Source organism: Centruroides vittatus, unplaced genomic scaffold (assembly GCF_030686945.1).
Source record: "Centruroides vittatus isolate TY-2023 unplaced genomic scaffold, ASM3068694v2 contig_474, whole genome shotgun sequence".
NCBI lineage: Eukaryota > Metazoa > Arthropoda > Arachnida > Scorpiones > Buthidae > Centruroides > Centruroides vittatus.
In genome coordinates, this window is record NW_027122266.1 from 3,423,038 (window position 1) to 3,439,712 (window position 16,675).

Below are 16,675 nucleotides of genomic sequence, written 5' to 3' on the forward strand. Positions count from 1 at the left end.
GGATTCTACCAAACCACCTCTACGTGTTCAGGTTAATTTCGCCCATGTCATGTGATTAAACTGCGAGCGCTGCTGTTTTTTTTCCGGAGATACCATATTTTACGGACTATAAGATGCACTTTTTTCTTCGAAAAATTGCCTCCAAAATCCAGGTGCGTCTTATAGTCCATAGCGTCTTATAGGTATTTTTTTTTTTTTTTAAATTGCTTAAAAATTAAGGTGCGTCTTATAGGCCCTAGCGTCTTATAGTCCGTAAAATACGGTAGTTACCTTTGTCCTGCGACGTAATCAAAGTGGAGTTTCAAGAACAACCTCCAACATTTCGACTTCACCGTGACCTTTTGCTGTAGAATCATCGTACAACTTTCTTAGCAATTTTAAAATCTCCGTAGGTGTTTTATCTAAATGCTGAGAAAATTTAATGTTGGAGATTGTTCTTGAAACTCCACTTTGATTACATCGCAGGACAAAGGTAACTATCTTCCGGAAAAAAACAGCAGCGCTCGCGGTTTAATCACATGACATGCGTGAAATTAACCTGAACACATAGAGGTGGTTTGGTAGAATCCATTTCATATGCTGTAACTTCAAATACATGCTTTTGTTGTCATAGATTACTGCATTCCCCGAACTTTTGGATCGTACCACGTGTATAAGGTTTACAAAGTCTATGATATATATAGTTCATTATCATCTTCAAAACTAAACGTGCTTTTTTCCAATATTGTATTCTTTCACTGTTTGGTGTGTGTGTGTGTGTGTGTTCCTAAATGACAATATAGCTATTATAGTTGATTACTTCAGGTTATTTCTATAACAATTTTTTTATTAGTGTTTTATAAACTTACAAAAACTCATTCAATTTACAGCTTAAGAGTAACTCTGATAAATGCATTTAAACTGTTTGCAACCATTTAATTATTTTTACCTTTTTTTTTTTTAATTGAATTGTTTTAAATTTAAACTAGTTAACCAAATTTTGTATTTTCATACATTTATTTAAAATGATGAAATAAATGTAAATGATTTTGTTGCTTATTGCATTTATTATTGAATTTCCTATGTAAGAATCTAAATTTATTTCATTATATTCCATGTTAAAAAAATCCACATTAAAAGAAGAGTGAAAATTTTCTTTTTATTGTAAACTTTTTTAACGAATAATTATTCAGAAAATACAATTTAAATTCTTTTTATTCCACAATAAGAATGTATGGAATTAGTTATTTTTCATTATAGGAGTGATAATTTTCTTATTTACTAAAGGCCAAGAATATATCAACATTAAAATTGGCCTGTTTCTGATTTTTATTTAATAAATTTAAAAAAAATTCATATTTGTGTACAAGGATCATAAAGATTAAATTTTTTTTCAGACAATCTTATTCTAATCTTCAGAATAATCTAGGTTTTTCTTTAACAACATAATTTTAAGAGATTTAATGATATAATCTTTAAAGTAACCATCGAATGAAATTTACTCTGTTTATATTTTTCTGCTGTTAATTTTAGTCTCAAAGAATTATTGTTATTAGGTGAAAGTTTCTATAAACTGCAGATAATTATTGAATATTGATTTACATTTACTTAAAAGTATTTTAATACATTTTCATATTCTATATAGGTTATGTATGTATAAATAATGAAAACATTATTATTTTTAAATATATAAATAAATACGTATGTATATGTATATTGAGGATGTGCTGATAATGAATATCAATATTGGTTGTTATTTGCTAAATTTAAATAATCAACTGATACAGATAAAAATTTATCAAATATTAAAAAGTAAATAAAAAAAAAATCAATAAAGAATTGAAGATAATTCTAACATTTATTATTATTTTATAATTAAAAACAAATTAGTTCAAAATAAATAAAATAGAATATTTAAATTTCTGAATCAAAACAGAAATGTAATAAATGTCTATTATAGTAATAATTTTGAGACTTGTTTAAAAATAAATATTGTCAGTTATTTATTTGTAAAAGTTTGCCAAGTATTTATAAAAATTGAAATTTATTATTTTTGTATTATTCTTAATAAAACTAGTTGTACAAGTATAATTAGATAAAAATTTCTATTTTATACATTCAATTATATGATTTTTATTTCAGTCTTCAAAAAAAAGTTAATAGTTAATTTTCATTATTATTACTTTCTAAGCTATTGTATTTTTTATTGTTTTGTTAATTTAAAATTTATTCTTTGTTTTTAAATTAAACAAAATTTGCTTACTTTTAATCAAAAATATTAGATTTGTAATAAGAGAATTTTTAAACAATAAGGAGTTGAGAAAATATTTGAATGCTTTGACTATCAATCAAAAATTAAAAATTACATAGTTTTTAATTATCTAATCTTATAATAATGGATTATACTTATCAAGACGAGATGAATGATTGTATAAAAGTTTTTAATGCAATTAAAAATAAATTACAGTTATGAATAAAAATAAAGAAATTAAACTGTATCAAAGCTGATTATATGGACACTTTGATCCGTTGTATTAATTAAAATAAATTTAATTAAATACATTTTAATTATATTGAAATATTTTTTAAGCTTTAATAAAAGGGTTAATGTTACCTTACATATACAAAATGGCAGCTCATCTCTGATTCCAGCAAGGAAACAGTGGGACACATGTTCTAACCTAACCTAACCTAACCTATTCTAATAAATTACCATAATTATTAGCAACCAAATTATTAGAATAGGTTAGGTTAGAATGTGCGTCCCACTGTTTCCTTGCTGGAATCAGAGACTAGCTGCCATTTTGTATACTTAGGGTAACATTAACCAATAAAGATAGTTTTAGATATTAATTTTGAAGGATATTAGATAATTTATTTCTTAGAGTTATGTTTTTTGAACCACTTTGAGTTTTTTTATACATGGGATTTTGATTGTTGTAGGACATTAAAATTGAGTTTTCAATTGAAAATACTGGACACGTGTTATTCTTTAACTTTTCAACTATCAACAAAAAATACAGAAAATTGACTTACTCTTTTATTCTTGCCTTATTTCAAAGTATAATGTTCGAAGTACAAAAAAAAAAAATATTAATTTTTAAAGAATGAAGAAATAAATATTTTTTGTTTATAAGTTTCATTTAAATATTATTACTTATCACATTTTTTTTTTTAATGTAAATGTACAATTTATATTCATTTATTTCATTCAGTTTATATTAAATTAGTGACTTATTTCACCAGTACTTAGATGTAGCTTTTCCCCCTTTTTATTACTGATACTATCGTCTTTTACAATGATTATACTTTTAATGCATTTTATAAAAAAATTAAATAAAAGTTTTGATTTATTTAATATTTTTACTGCAATCATGAGAAATTTAAGTAAATGAAAACATATTTATATACAATATTTACCTATTGCATTTTATCAGCATCTTTTATTGAATAAATTGTTGTTTTTCACTTTTTCGAAAGCTGGTTGCATGTAATGAAAAAAACACAAATATATCCAAAACTGGTAAAATTATTTCATGATACAAACATTTTTGTCTGTTACTCATGAACATCATCAGGTAATTCAGTATTTATATATTAATGAATATTAAAAACATTTGTGTCATTAAATAATTTTAATGGTTTTTGGTATATTTGTGTGTTTTTCATTAATAAGTTTTTTAAGTAATAAAAAAAATTCAGTTTACAGTCTATTAAAGTGTTTCACATATATAAAATAGCTGATGCAAGAGTTGTTTTTAAAGTAAGAACCATTTGCACAAAACATCTATGCAGATCATTGATCAAAGCTTTTATTGATAAGGTCAGAGAAATTCTTTTATTGTTCAATGAATTTCTAGAAAAGTTTTGAGCTTCCATTTGCTTGTTTGTTGTGGACAATATTTATTAGCTATTTATAGAAAAACATGCCAATCAACAACTCTGCCAATTGCAAGGTATGTTCAATAATATATCTTTTGATTGCAAAAAGATATTTGATCTATTGAAATGTATCATCGGCTTATTGAGGTGTATGGAGATGATATTATGAATGAGGGAAATGTGTATAAGTGGTGTCAACTATTTACCTTCACTATCAAAAGATTTGTGCAAGATTAGTTCCATGAATGATTACTCTGGGATACAAGCAGAAACAAATTATTGCTTTGCATCTCAGGCATTTTTTGAATACTACCACAGAGGAAGAGATGAATACGGTGGAGCCTTGCTTAACAAGTAACTTGCATAACAAGCAAATATATTTTTTTTAAAATGACTCACTTAACGAGCAAAGTTTTGCATAACAAGTGACAAGGAGAGGGAAGTCCCAGATAATTTGCATGCTCAATCATGCTATTATCTGTGACTTTTTGTTTTCTGCAAATTGAATTCACATTCCAGGTTGATTCATTTTATGCTAGAAGAAAAGATGATGATGATTCAGACTCTTTAACAATGTATATTGTATAATTTTCTTTGAATAAATGTTATATGTAAAATACCATATTTATTCGTGTATAAGACAATCTCGCATATAAGACGAGGTGTGACTTTAAAGATCAAAATAAAGAAAATTAGATTTATTAATACAATTCTAATTTTATTTCATTTCATTACAAATAAATTATCATCAAATGCACATATTAAGGCAAACAATCATGTTTTCTTGAGGCTATCACCGTTTGTCTACTTGGACTCGCCCTCCGAAGCTTCGTTACAATTCTCCTCTTTTTCACTCTTACTCCACAAAGCATCATCCTCTGATCTGTCGAGTGAATTTAAAAGACAGTATTTCCTGAATGATTGCTATCAGCTTTTGAAGATTGCTTTTTCAACACACCTGATACCCATGTAGCAAAACCAAAAGATTATAATGCAAGTGACAAGAAAATGTTTATTTTTAATGATTCAGAATGTCCAAATATTCATTAAAAATACCAATTTAACAAATATGATATAACTACATTTATAATCATTGCTAAGTGACCAGCTATTTTCAGATCATCTCTTTAAAAGCTACATTCACCTTGACCTCAATGACACTGTGCTATAATGGCAGCACGAACTATACACGGTTCACAGAAATTATTGCAAAAACGCAAAGGATCCTTCAAGTATAGGATGACCTAGTTTTTTGAAGCAGTGAAAAATGAATAAAAACCTCGTCTTATATGCAAGTAAGTATGGTATTTGAGTATTTTTTTGGTATGGAATGCATTATCATATTTTACATTAATTTCTATAGGAAAAATTGTTTCTCTTAATGAGTGTTTCACATTACGAGTAAGGTTCTGGAACAAATTACACTTGTTAAGCGAGGTTCCACTGTATTTGGATCAGTTATTGACAGATGAGACATGGGTCTCTGAATAAATACCTGAAAGAATATAGCTGTCTTCAACGCATCATGCACATTCTCTGTCAAAACTGAAAAAATTTATGAAACAAATGTTTGAAGCCTGGTGTGCTAGTTTGATATTATGGACTGATTACAGAAATGCTAACATGTAGCTTAAATAACTTTTCACAAAATTTAATTTGTTTTAAACAATTAAATTTGAAAAGTGAAATTAAACTTGTGAAATTAAATTACAGTAGCACCTTAGGGCTACTGTAATTTCACAAGTTCTATTGTAAAGTTAGGTTTTAATTTCACATGTTTTAAAATTTTACTATAATTTAAGCTGCATGGACAGTGTTATGTTTTTAAAGTTGCTCTTTCCTTCTATCTTGACATTTTTAACCAACCAGTGCTTTTGTCATGACATTACAGAAAGCAGCAGAAAATATGAATTTACAGTACATGCATTAAAGTTGATGAGAAACTTTTTGGAAGAGAAAACTGTTTTAATAGACTTAGCTAAGGCTTGCTGGCAACAGAGTAAAAGGGATATGACATAAATTCAATAAATAGGAAAAAACACTCGTGGCAGGAAATTCATAAAGAATTTTTGTCATTTACAACAAGAATGGCTCAAAGTATAGGACAATTGAAAGATTGACACTAATTGATACTTTGTAAAATGTTTTTGCATAAAATGTAATATGTGTTTGTTATATATAAACTTCTAGTAGAGTCTCACTTGTAGTTTTATTTGCTGTTTTTGACCTGCAGATTAGACTGTCTTTAATCAAAAACTTGTTTCTGTAATTGGCTGTATATGGTTAAATATTGTACGAGGGTCATTCTAAAAGAAAAGAACATTTTGATCTGATGAGCTGCACAGTTCTCCCCCACCCACCACTGCTATGTCATGGACTTTCTCATTTTTTTGTGTCAGTCTGATGCTAACAGCGAGCCACAGTGATCATTTACTGTTTATAGTGTGACTTTGAAATGTGTGACAAAATTCAAGATTCTGCCAAGTGTGAGGTTCGTAATGTAATACACTTTTTGAATGTGAGAAAAGTCCACCCTATTGAAATTTACAGACAGATAAATGAGGTTTTCTGTCTGTAAATTTTCACCAACTATGCTGCTGCATTGATGATGAACTTGCTTCATCAGTTTAAGTGGAAAGTTTTTTCCTTATAGCCCAGACTTGACTCCGAGTGATTACCACCTTTTCCCAAAATTGAAGGATTTTTTGGCCAGGAATCACTATGGAAGTTGCAATGAACTGAAAGAGGCTGTTAATTAATGACTGGTTCAAGAACTGGAGGTAACTAAGTGTGTGGATGGCATAAAAAAGCTGGTGATACGCTAAGACAAATGTTCATATTTGTATGGCAATAACGTTGAAAAATAGCTAAGTTATCATATGTGTTGTAAAATAAGTATTGTTTTTTTATCTTAAATAAAAATATCTAGAGAAACAAACGTTCTTTACTCTTAGAATGACCTTCCTATATTTATTTAAATGGAGTTGTATTTTCCTTAACTGAAGCCAGCGTTGACTCTCCTAACTGCCCGGCTTTCCACCAAGAAGTGTGTCTCCTAAAACTCAGTGCACTACAGAACTGCTCATGTGCTGAGGCAAAGCAAACCCAACGTAGCCCCCACTCACACCTTCGCTCAGGCAGTATCCGCCTCCACCAACGCTGCGCAAGAGGTGGCCCCACACCGGGAGAGGGCCCTGAATGGGTTGAGCCAGGTTTCCTGTATGATGCTGATGTCCGCCTCATAATACCACTCTGAGGTTACGAGAAGGTCACATTTCAACCGTAGTCTCCATGTGTTTTCCATTGGACGAGGCATAGAATGTGTTGATTGTTTGGGGATCTAGCCATGTGGATGCTGGGTTGTTGACTGGCATTGTTGGAGTTTCACCAATTCAGCTGGAGAGATTGGACTGAGATCCTCAAGGGACAGTGAGTGGGATGGCCCTGGAGTAGGTAGAGCGTCCATATCCGACAATGGACCGTCTGTGTTGGACGTTGTTGCTGTGGCAGGTTGATGATGTTTGTCCCCTTTCTTATTTTTGCTGTGTTGTATGTCAGTTGATGCTCCTGTCGTGTGGGAAGGGCATTTACTATGTATTGGAGAGGTCTTCGCTTGTTCCGGAACCGGAGTATGGTCGGACAGAGGTGATGTCGAAACAGCATTGGTGATAGAAGGCGGACAGTTCATCAAAGATTCCGTATTTCTGTTTGGAGGGCTGCCACTGTTGATTCTAATTGTGTCACATGGTGCAGAAGTGCCGTCAGGTCCCCCTGCAGCACATTGGAGGTGCTGTTCAGGACCCTCTCCCAGCGAGGGGCTATCTCTTGCGCAGTGTTGGTGGAGGCCGATACCATCTGAGCGAAGGTGTGAGAGGGGGCCATGTTAGGTTTACTTTGCCTCAGCATATGAGCAGCGCTGTAGCGCACTGAGTTTTAGAAGATGCACTTCTTGGCGGAAAGCCGGGCAGTTAGGAGAGTTGAGGCTGTGTTCCCCCACAGTGCACACAACCGCAGGCAGCGGAGGTGCAATTAGCAGAGTTATGGTTATCCCCACAGTTGAAACACTGGCGATGCCCCTGGCAGGTTCGGGCGGAGTGACCAAAGGATAGGCAGCGTCCAGATTGGTGTGACCGAGGGATGTAGCGCGTTCATGTATAGCACTGATAATACAATGTAATATTGTCAAGCAGGACGGCTCTGGCCATTGACACTTATACGGGGGGATGAGGGTTCCTTCTATTCGTGTAAATTGACAGATTTTGTTGATCAGGTGATTAGCCGCTGTTAGTGCATTGCAAATCTCCCTCACTGTTATTGAGATGTCGACCCCCGGAGGAGGTATGCCATAAGGGTGCAGGCCGGGGCCAGCCGACCGCAGACTGTGGACTTGGCCAGGGTGGCAATTTGGAGTGCCACCTTGGCGGAAAGTGAGTCCTGCTTCTTTAGGAGGAGAGAACCCCCTTGGGAATATCTAATGTCAGTCAGTAGGTCCATGTAAGGGAAGTATGGTTGGAGTGCCACATGCAACTCTGCTGGATGCAGGCGATGGAGAGGACTGTGTCCTTCCAAAAACATTGCACAGTAGACCCCCCCTATAACATGGTAGATATGTTCCGTGTTATATGAATTTGTGTTGTATGAGTCACTTAAATACATGAGCCAATCACAGCCCGGCATGTGCACAGTTTAAGGGCTACAGCTGTTTGAAAGGTTTTCTTCCATAAAATTAATCGATTCTAGACTAATTTGACTCAACATTTCCAAATCACGTATAATATTTTGGGAATAATCCATATAAACTATGCTATAAACAAAAAATTGTAGGATTACTTACCGAGTGTGCACCGTTTGATGATGCCATTGCTTGCTTGTTTTTGTCGTGGAGTGGCTCATCAAACAACAGATGTGTGTTTTCTGATCAGTGAATTTTTCGCAGAAAAATAACTTAACTTTGGAGACATCATTAATAAAAATATAATTTTTATGGCTGTTGAATAATAAATGTTTTTAGTAGGTCCAGTGCTTGTTTAAACTCAACAGTTTGTACAATATCCACTATGGGTCCAGATTCAACCAATCCTGTTGCAACACAAGTTGGCGATGACATTTTACCGTGTTATACGAGTCTTTTAGCATGTTACATGAATCTGTGTTATGTTAACCCTTGTTATGGGGGTCTATTGTATAAAGGTGATCTGGGGGAAAATCCAGACAAATGAATTGAAGTTTGTCCAGTTCAGTGAGTGGAGAGAGAAAATGAGTCAATGTGAACAGAGCGTGGTACTGTGTCCGGCGGTGGCAATGTTTCCCCCGAGGCCTGAAAGACCTCCACACTGGACAGAAACTACCAAACCGCACCCCTGCTTGCTTAGTCTATCATGGAGGCAAAGGCAGAAGACAAAGAAAACTGTTCTCCTCTAAGTGACAAATACGTACAAGCCAACGGGCTGGAACACAAATATCTATCTGTGATGCAGACTAACCTCCATAGTTAGACTTAACACTTCCAAACTCCTCCAATACCCCCCGACGATTTCATATAATATGTAATTATTGATGGGGATGTTCTTGATGTTCTTCATAAGCATATTGCCATGCATATGATATCATGTTGTTGTCTTTGAAATTTATACAATTCTTCGATCTGCTTGCTTTATAAATTTCAAGGGTTTCCAGGGCCCTGATGTGGTCTGTCTGGAATGATTTTCTTATGAGAGTGGTGTTCTCTAAGTCGACCTGTATATCTGGGTCTGTGGCGTGAGTTGACAGGACAGTGGTGTGCTTTCCTTTGTCGATGTTATATTTGTGTTCCATGATTCTTTCTCGTAAAGGTTTTTCAGTTGATTCAATGTAGACTAAGTCTCTCTGGAACCTGTGGACCCTGATTGGGACACTGTACACCCCTGGTGCCCACAAGTTATCTGGTATGTGTTTCGCATTCCTTAGTAACGAGTAAATTGTTTGCATCCTTATGTATGCTAATTTGATCCCCTTCTTTTGTGCTATTTCTTTGTATAAGGAATGCAGGTTTTTGTTGTACTCTATGACCATGTGTTTTGCATTAGGGTCCCAATCAGGAATTTTGTTGGATCCCCCTGGTCTGTGGTGGTGCGACACCCCATGTGTGGCCTATAGAAGTCATGAGCTAAACTATGAATTAAGTCCCTTTCGTACTCATGGTCTGTGGCAATATCCTCTAGGTGTTTAAGCTTCTTGACTGTGTTATCCCAACTAGAGTTATGCGTAAACACCCAATTTGTTAATGCCCAGAATTTTATGGGGATATAGGTCTTCAGAGTTTGCCGGTATGTATAATGGTAAGAAGCAGGGTTTGTAGTGTACCCTCGTCTCTATCCCACCTTTGCTGAGCTGTATGAAGATTGTCCAAAAAGTGCAGACTGGATGTTGACAACTGATCTAGTTTGAGGGTGAGTCTGTAGGGGTTGTTATTATTGTTGACATTCAATTCCTTTTTTTAGATGACAATCACGTCCTCTATATATCTTTGGTATAAAATGATTTTGGTTGTAAATTTGGGGATGACCCCTCTCTCTAATTGCCTCAGTAGTAATTCACATAAGTCGCCTGACGATGCCCATTTAACATGGGCATCATCAGGCAAACAAACTGCTGAGAAGACACTGAGGATTGCCAAACCTGTGTGTAGGGGAAGGGCACACGATGTAAGAAGAGAGGAGGGGGGTTTAAAGACTTCTAGGCAGTGGGTAGGGAGTCAATGTCATAATAGTTTATGCCTGTGTTATGGTGGGTGGCCTTGTAAATTTCCACTTGTTCCAGATGTTTAAGGACATATGGTTTAGATTCATTATGTAGGTGGTGTGTCTTGTGGAAGTCTACCTGGATGCCTGGGTAATACTTTTTGGCTAATATTAACCAGTTGTAAAGGAGCAGTTGTTAACCTATGTATAAACTGATTTAATCCAAGGTAACTAGTCAAAAAAATATATATCTATTCATTGCTTCTGGAGATGAATATATTTTACATAGTATTTGAATTCACTTCTTTAAATATTTTATTTATTCAATTCAATTTTATGTGCACATTATTGTTTTCTTTTTAGAGAAGGGTATTATAAAATTTAACTTTGAAGTAATACTCTGTTACCATTTTAAACAAAATGAGAATAAGAGTGATAATTTTTTTTTTTATAGGTGGTTGTCTCTTTAATCCGAAAATATTCGGTAGACTAACTTACAGCTAAACAGGCTTAAAACTTTTTTATTGGTTCTTCATCAAATGCATTTCGGACCAGTTTTATGAGTCCTGGTCCCTCATCAGTGCTACAGGAAATCAAAGGTTTTTTGTTAACATGGGTGACGCGAGTACGTACATAATAAGATTTACAAAAAATTCTTTAAAAAACATTTTTAACTAAATACATTTTTTATACCTTTTTAGTTCTTCGTATACTCCTTATTAACAATACATTGCTTACTGGTATCTGTTTTCATATTCGTTTTTAATTCCTATTATCCCGTGTACTTACAGTAGTACTATAATTATAAAGTTTTCTTATAAAGATCTGTGTAACTAATATAGAGTTTTCTAAAAGTAAATACGTACTTACTATTTTTCCGGATGTATTTCAAACATTTTACAGCAAATTTTGGTTCTATAAATATACACTTAAGGTTGTTCGAAAAGCATTGCGCTTTTTACAATACTAGAACGTTTTCGCAGTAGGGTGCCACACATAAAACTATTAGTCTGTTGCGCCCTCTATTACATAATACCACTGTTGGTCGATTTGCATTCCATTTAACAGATTTACTAAGTTACTATTATTGCTATGTTAACATAAATACAGCTACTAAACAAATTTAATTAAAAAGAGTGATAATGTTTTTATTTGTTAAAATGGAACTTGCTGTGTGTGTGATCAAATGGTAAAACATTAAAGTAAATATGCAGCATACATGAATGATTTCAGAAAGTTGTTGTTGTTTTAGTTGTTTGCTCAATATTGCTATTCTCCCTATTACATTATCTGAATGACACTATGCATTTTCTCTTAACCTATTTTTGTTTCTGTATTGTCTCAAGTCACTATGAAATACTGTTTACATTTTAAATGGCTCTATCAAGCAACAACAGATGTATAATAATTCATATTTTACTACTTTTTTTCATAGCATTTTACATAAAAGTATTTTACAATAGTGTAGCTATCTTTTTCCATTTTGGTGTAGACAGTTGGTTGTGCCCTAAATTTGTTTCATGGAATGAAAATGTTGATAATATAGCATGTTTTCTCACTGAATATCTATGTTATATTTTTATCTTAGAATTTTTAAAGTTTATTAAATATCTTAATATAATTAAGTAAATAATTTATAACATAAATGTATTTTTAAAATATTTGTATTTTTATAATTTACTATTAGGAGCAATTTGATTGGTCCACATGACAATGCAGAAAGAATTATTGATAAAACTTCTATTGAATCATATGTCTCAGGATCAGCTTTGTATCAAGTAAATAATTAGAAAAATTTTTAAAGTATTACTTATTTTTTGCATTCTAAATATTTTAATGTAATTAAATGACTAATGTAGAAATCTAAAGAAAAATAGTATAGAATTTATTTTAGTAATTATTTTCAGTTGTGTATTAAGTAAGTATTTGCCTTTCAAATAGGTGGAAGATATTCTAAATAATGAAAGCAGAGATACAGTTTTTGATATTTTCAATCAGTCATTATCTGATACAATATGCTGCCACAATTTTGACCAATTTTCTAATCAATCTCTTAATAATGAAGTGAATTTTACAGAAAATTCTCAGGTAAGATTAAAATTTTTTTTTGTTGTAAATATTCAAAAGTGATGATCCGACAGGGCTTAAAGCAGTGGTTTTCAACCTGTGGGGCGCGCCCCCCTAGGGGGCCCGAGACTGTTGCAAGGGGGGCATGCAGCTGTTTCCAAAATATCATTTTCGAATACAAACCAAAAAAGTCGAATAGGTGTCAAAAAAATAAATCAGCAAAATAGGTATACGTAATCCACAATCCTCGCCGCGAATTTTTCGGGTACAAATGCTTAAACATCCATCCATACTCTTGCTGGAACGAGAACATCTCGCTTTCGCGTTTGGAGCCGAGCGCGCTTTGAGTATTTATGAAATTAGATTGTTAGAAAAATTAAGGGGGCGCAAGAATTTTTTTTTTTTAAGGGGGGCTCAGGTACAAAAAGGTTGGAAACACTGGCTTAAAGTGACTCTCTTTTTTAGCTTTTTAGCTTTTTTTCATAGCTCCTCTCTTTTTTAGCTTTTTCTGAGAAAAACTCACTTTTTTAGCTTTTTTCACTTCCCATGTGAAATTTTTTTTTCGTAAATGCGCTCAGGAGCGAAATAGCGACCAGCACGTTCCCATATGCCTTATGGACTGTGCGCGACATGATAAGGCACTGTCGTATACACATGTAGTGTACTACATTTATATAGACTAACAAAACGAGGAGCTTCCCAAAGCTTGATACTCTGCACATGCTGTAGGAATTTGCACGTGGGTTCTCCTTGCTTGTATCCTTGTGAAATACCGATCTCCGCGGCACTTCGATATAATCACGCTGCATTAAGACATAAGTACACTTCTAGTTCGGTGTTAAGAGTGATTTTTATACAGCATTATTTTTAGCATTTGTATTTATTTAAGTGCAGTGGACAAAAGAAAGAAATAGATTTTATTTAATACTAACAGTAGAAACTCATGTTTTAGCAACGGAAAATTGTATAGGACCCAATACTTTCTGAAGTAAGTTGCTAAGCAAACTTCTTCCCAACTGCCTGCTATTCTTTAGCCTAAATGATGACATTACTTGTTTTTGACAACCATAGAAAAACCGAAAATAATTGTTGAGCGATAATAAATTTGATTTCTACTGTTATTATTAAATAAAACGTTGTAGGACACTCGTTTCAAAGCTTGTATCTTTCTAGCACTCTGTAAAATTAAAGATCGAGTGAATCTCGTGCCAGGAAATACAAGATTTTAAACTAATATCCCAAATATTAATAACTTCTGTAGAGACAATCTTTAGAAAAAGACAAAAGTTTGGTTTTAAGTGGGTGCTTATATATTTGGCATGCACCATGGTTTTCTGCATTCTAACGGTGTCCTTCATTTTCCATTTCAACAGAAACTATAAAACTCGTCATGCGCATGCACAATTGAACAGCTGTGGTCAATCTGGCACCAAATTAAAAAATTAATTTGTAAATATTTAGTGTCGAAAAATCGCTATTTTCACTTTAATCTAGCTTTTCAATATGCTTCTAGTCGAACTCAGTCAAAAAATTAATTTAATTATAATTTATTGAAGATTTTAATTTTTTAATATTAGAAAGTAATTAGCATAAATTACATGGTGTCATGTCTCATCTTTGCTCCCGTTCAAGTTTATTGTCCTATACACGCGCCGATGTTCGTTTTTACTTCTGCTGGGGTTTTATTTCAACCTCGACCGTTTGGTTACGCAAAGTGGGGAGACGGGCGTCACGTAATCGCGTACCTGACTTTTTACAAGTTTCCTTACCTTGAAAGAAACTTATATTTTTCCTCAATTTTAATTATTATTAATTAACTTTTTTGATGGATTCTTATATCTTTGTATTATCTAAAGTTGCAGATATAAATGCGTAAAACTTTATTTAAAAAATTGTTTTTCTTATATTTTAAAATTCAAAAATAAATTAAATATCGGAAATGCTAAACTATAAGTACAGTGTGTTTTACATTATCATTGCGAACAGATACAGCCAATTATTTTATAAACGTATTTATTATTTTAATTTTGATAAATTATTTAATTTGATGCAACGTGATCAATTAATTACTGTGGCGCATTAACATGGGCGTAGCTAGGAAGGGGCATTGCACCCCCCCCAGTTAACCTGGTGCCCCTCCCCAGAAAATTACAGCCTCTACTAGGCCCCCATAACAAACTCTAGCTACACCAATGCGCGTTAATTAATATGGAGGCGAGACTCATTCAAGTTACTTTTTCATTTCAGACGTTAATTACAGTGTTATTTTAATGTAATTTTATACATAATGTATGTTTATTATAATTAATAAATCTATATAGGAATAATATCTGTGTCTAATAAAACAAAGCGATTATAAAAATAAAAAGTGTGCGTTCCATCTCGATCTTTTGTAAGCGAAATTTTATGATTTTAATTTTTAAAAAATGAGATTTTTATTTATAATTTCTGTAATTTGATCTATAAGAGCAAAAAACTAAACTTATCAAATATCAACTCTCTGTAAATAATTTCATCATTTACTTATTAATGTCAGATTTGTTAAATTTCATGGGATTGTATTATTTTTCAACTTCAGGGTAGTAGAAAGCTTTGTATATTTTCTCCCGTGAAAGTAATAGACTCTGCCGGTTCCCCACTGTGAAGGACAACAAACTGCTAAATGTTTAATTACATTGTTTTCATAAACTCTCTTCTCTGTCAGTTGTGGGTCGAATGACTAACAAATTGTTTTATTGTATTCAGGGGAATAGATTTGGAGACTAGTATTACCAGTAATGAATTCTGTAATTTTATTTTTAATCATTTAAAAAATATTGATAAAATTACCAAATAAATGATTGGGTCACAATTACTAGTGGTATTGCTATATAACAGACATGGGCAAATGCGACTCCGAGAGTCGCATGCGGCTCTTTTTGAGTTTTATGTGGCTCTTGCTGAAAGTGTTAATTTCTGCTTTTTATTATTATTTTTACAGTTTTATTTCCACAATTTTGTGAAAATATGTTTATTAAAAAAATTCATTACTTGTTTTATATTATATAATAAAATCAAGGTACAGAACTGCAGTACAGAATAAAAAAGTACAGAACTGTGGCTCCCATGCATTTTGCAAAACCTACATTTCGGCTCCCACTGAACTTTTGCTTGCCCACCCCTGCTATATAATGAACATGCAACCCACTGATTCTACCAGAAGTTGTTTTTTTTTCTTCTTTAATTACATTTTTTTTATGAAGAAATCAAAAAATGTACCTTGAAATAAATGGCATTTGAAATTTGGCATGTTATATGGAAACACATTCTGGTAGTTATGTTACTATTCCATTTGCTTTGCTGTGTAACGGTGGGGAATTCTGTACGGGGCACATGAAAACTTAATGTGGGCCTGTTCTGGCTTAATGCAGTCTTACTGGTCACTTTTCTGGAGTATAAACTCAGCCCAACTATTTTCATATTTAATCTTATCAGTTTACTTAATAATCAATCTAATATCATATGCAATGTTATTGATACAAAATATGTGTGCGTTTGTGTGTTTTTTTAATAACGCCTGTTTTCGTTCATTTTAACACTATTAGCTTTTTTAGCTTTTTTTCAGTGTGAACTCTCTTTTCTCACTTTCTTTTATTGCCATGACTGCTTTAAGCCCTGTGATCCATAATAATTATGAAAAATTAAGCTTGTTTTCTTTATTTTATTTTTATATTAAAATTTATGAATGATAAAGATGAATGATATTATAACAAATTAATGTGCAGAATATTTATAAACAAATTTGTGTTAAACAAGAAAATTATTTTTAAGTATTTAAGGTTTGAATTGAAACTTCAAATTTAATTCAGTCAAGTAATTATTATAGGATATTTTGTAAATAATAGTAATTGAGGCCTTCTTTGCAAAAACAGCATATGAGCCACTTTCTTTGAAAGTGGTGTAAGTCCATTTTTGACAAAAAGTTAGTTATTGATAACAATGAATGCAATCTGCTATGAGCTTTTTATCTATAAACAGTTCGCAAAAAT

The 16,675-nt window shown here is 32.6% G+C and overlaps 1 protein-coding gene across 1 annotated transcript in view; it reads left to right on the forward strand.

Moving 5' to 3' along the window:
- Nucleotides 1-16,675, forward strand: part of srl (spargel) — a 42,191-nt gene that overhangs the window by 820 nt on the left and 24,696 nt on the right. The window contains exons 2-3 of the mRNA XM_067273258.1: nucleotides 12,268-12,358; nucleotides 12,522-12,668. Of these exons, the coding sequence (XP_067129359.1) occupies nucleotides 12,268-12,358; nucleotides 12,522-12,668 (238 nt within the window). The remainder of the gene's footprint in view (nucleotides 1-12,267; nucleotides 12,359-12,521; nucleotides 12,669-16,675) is intronic.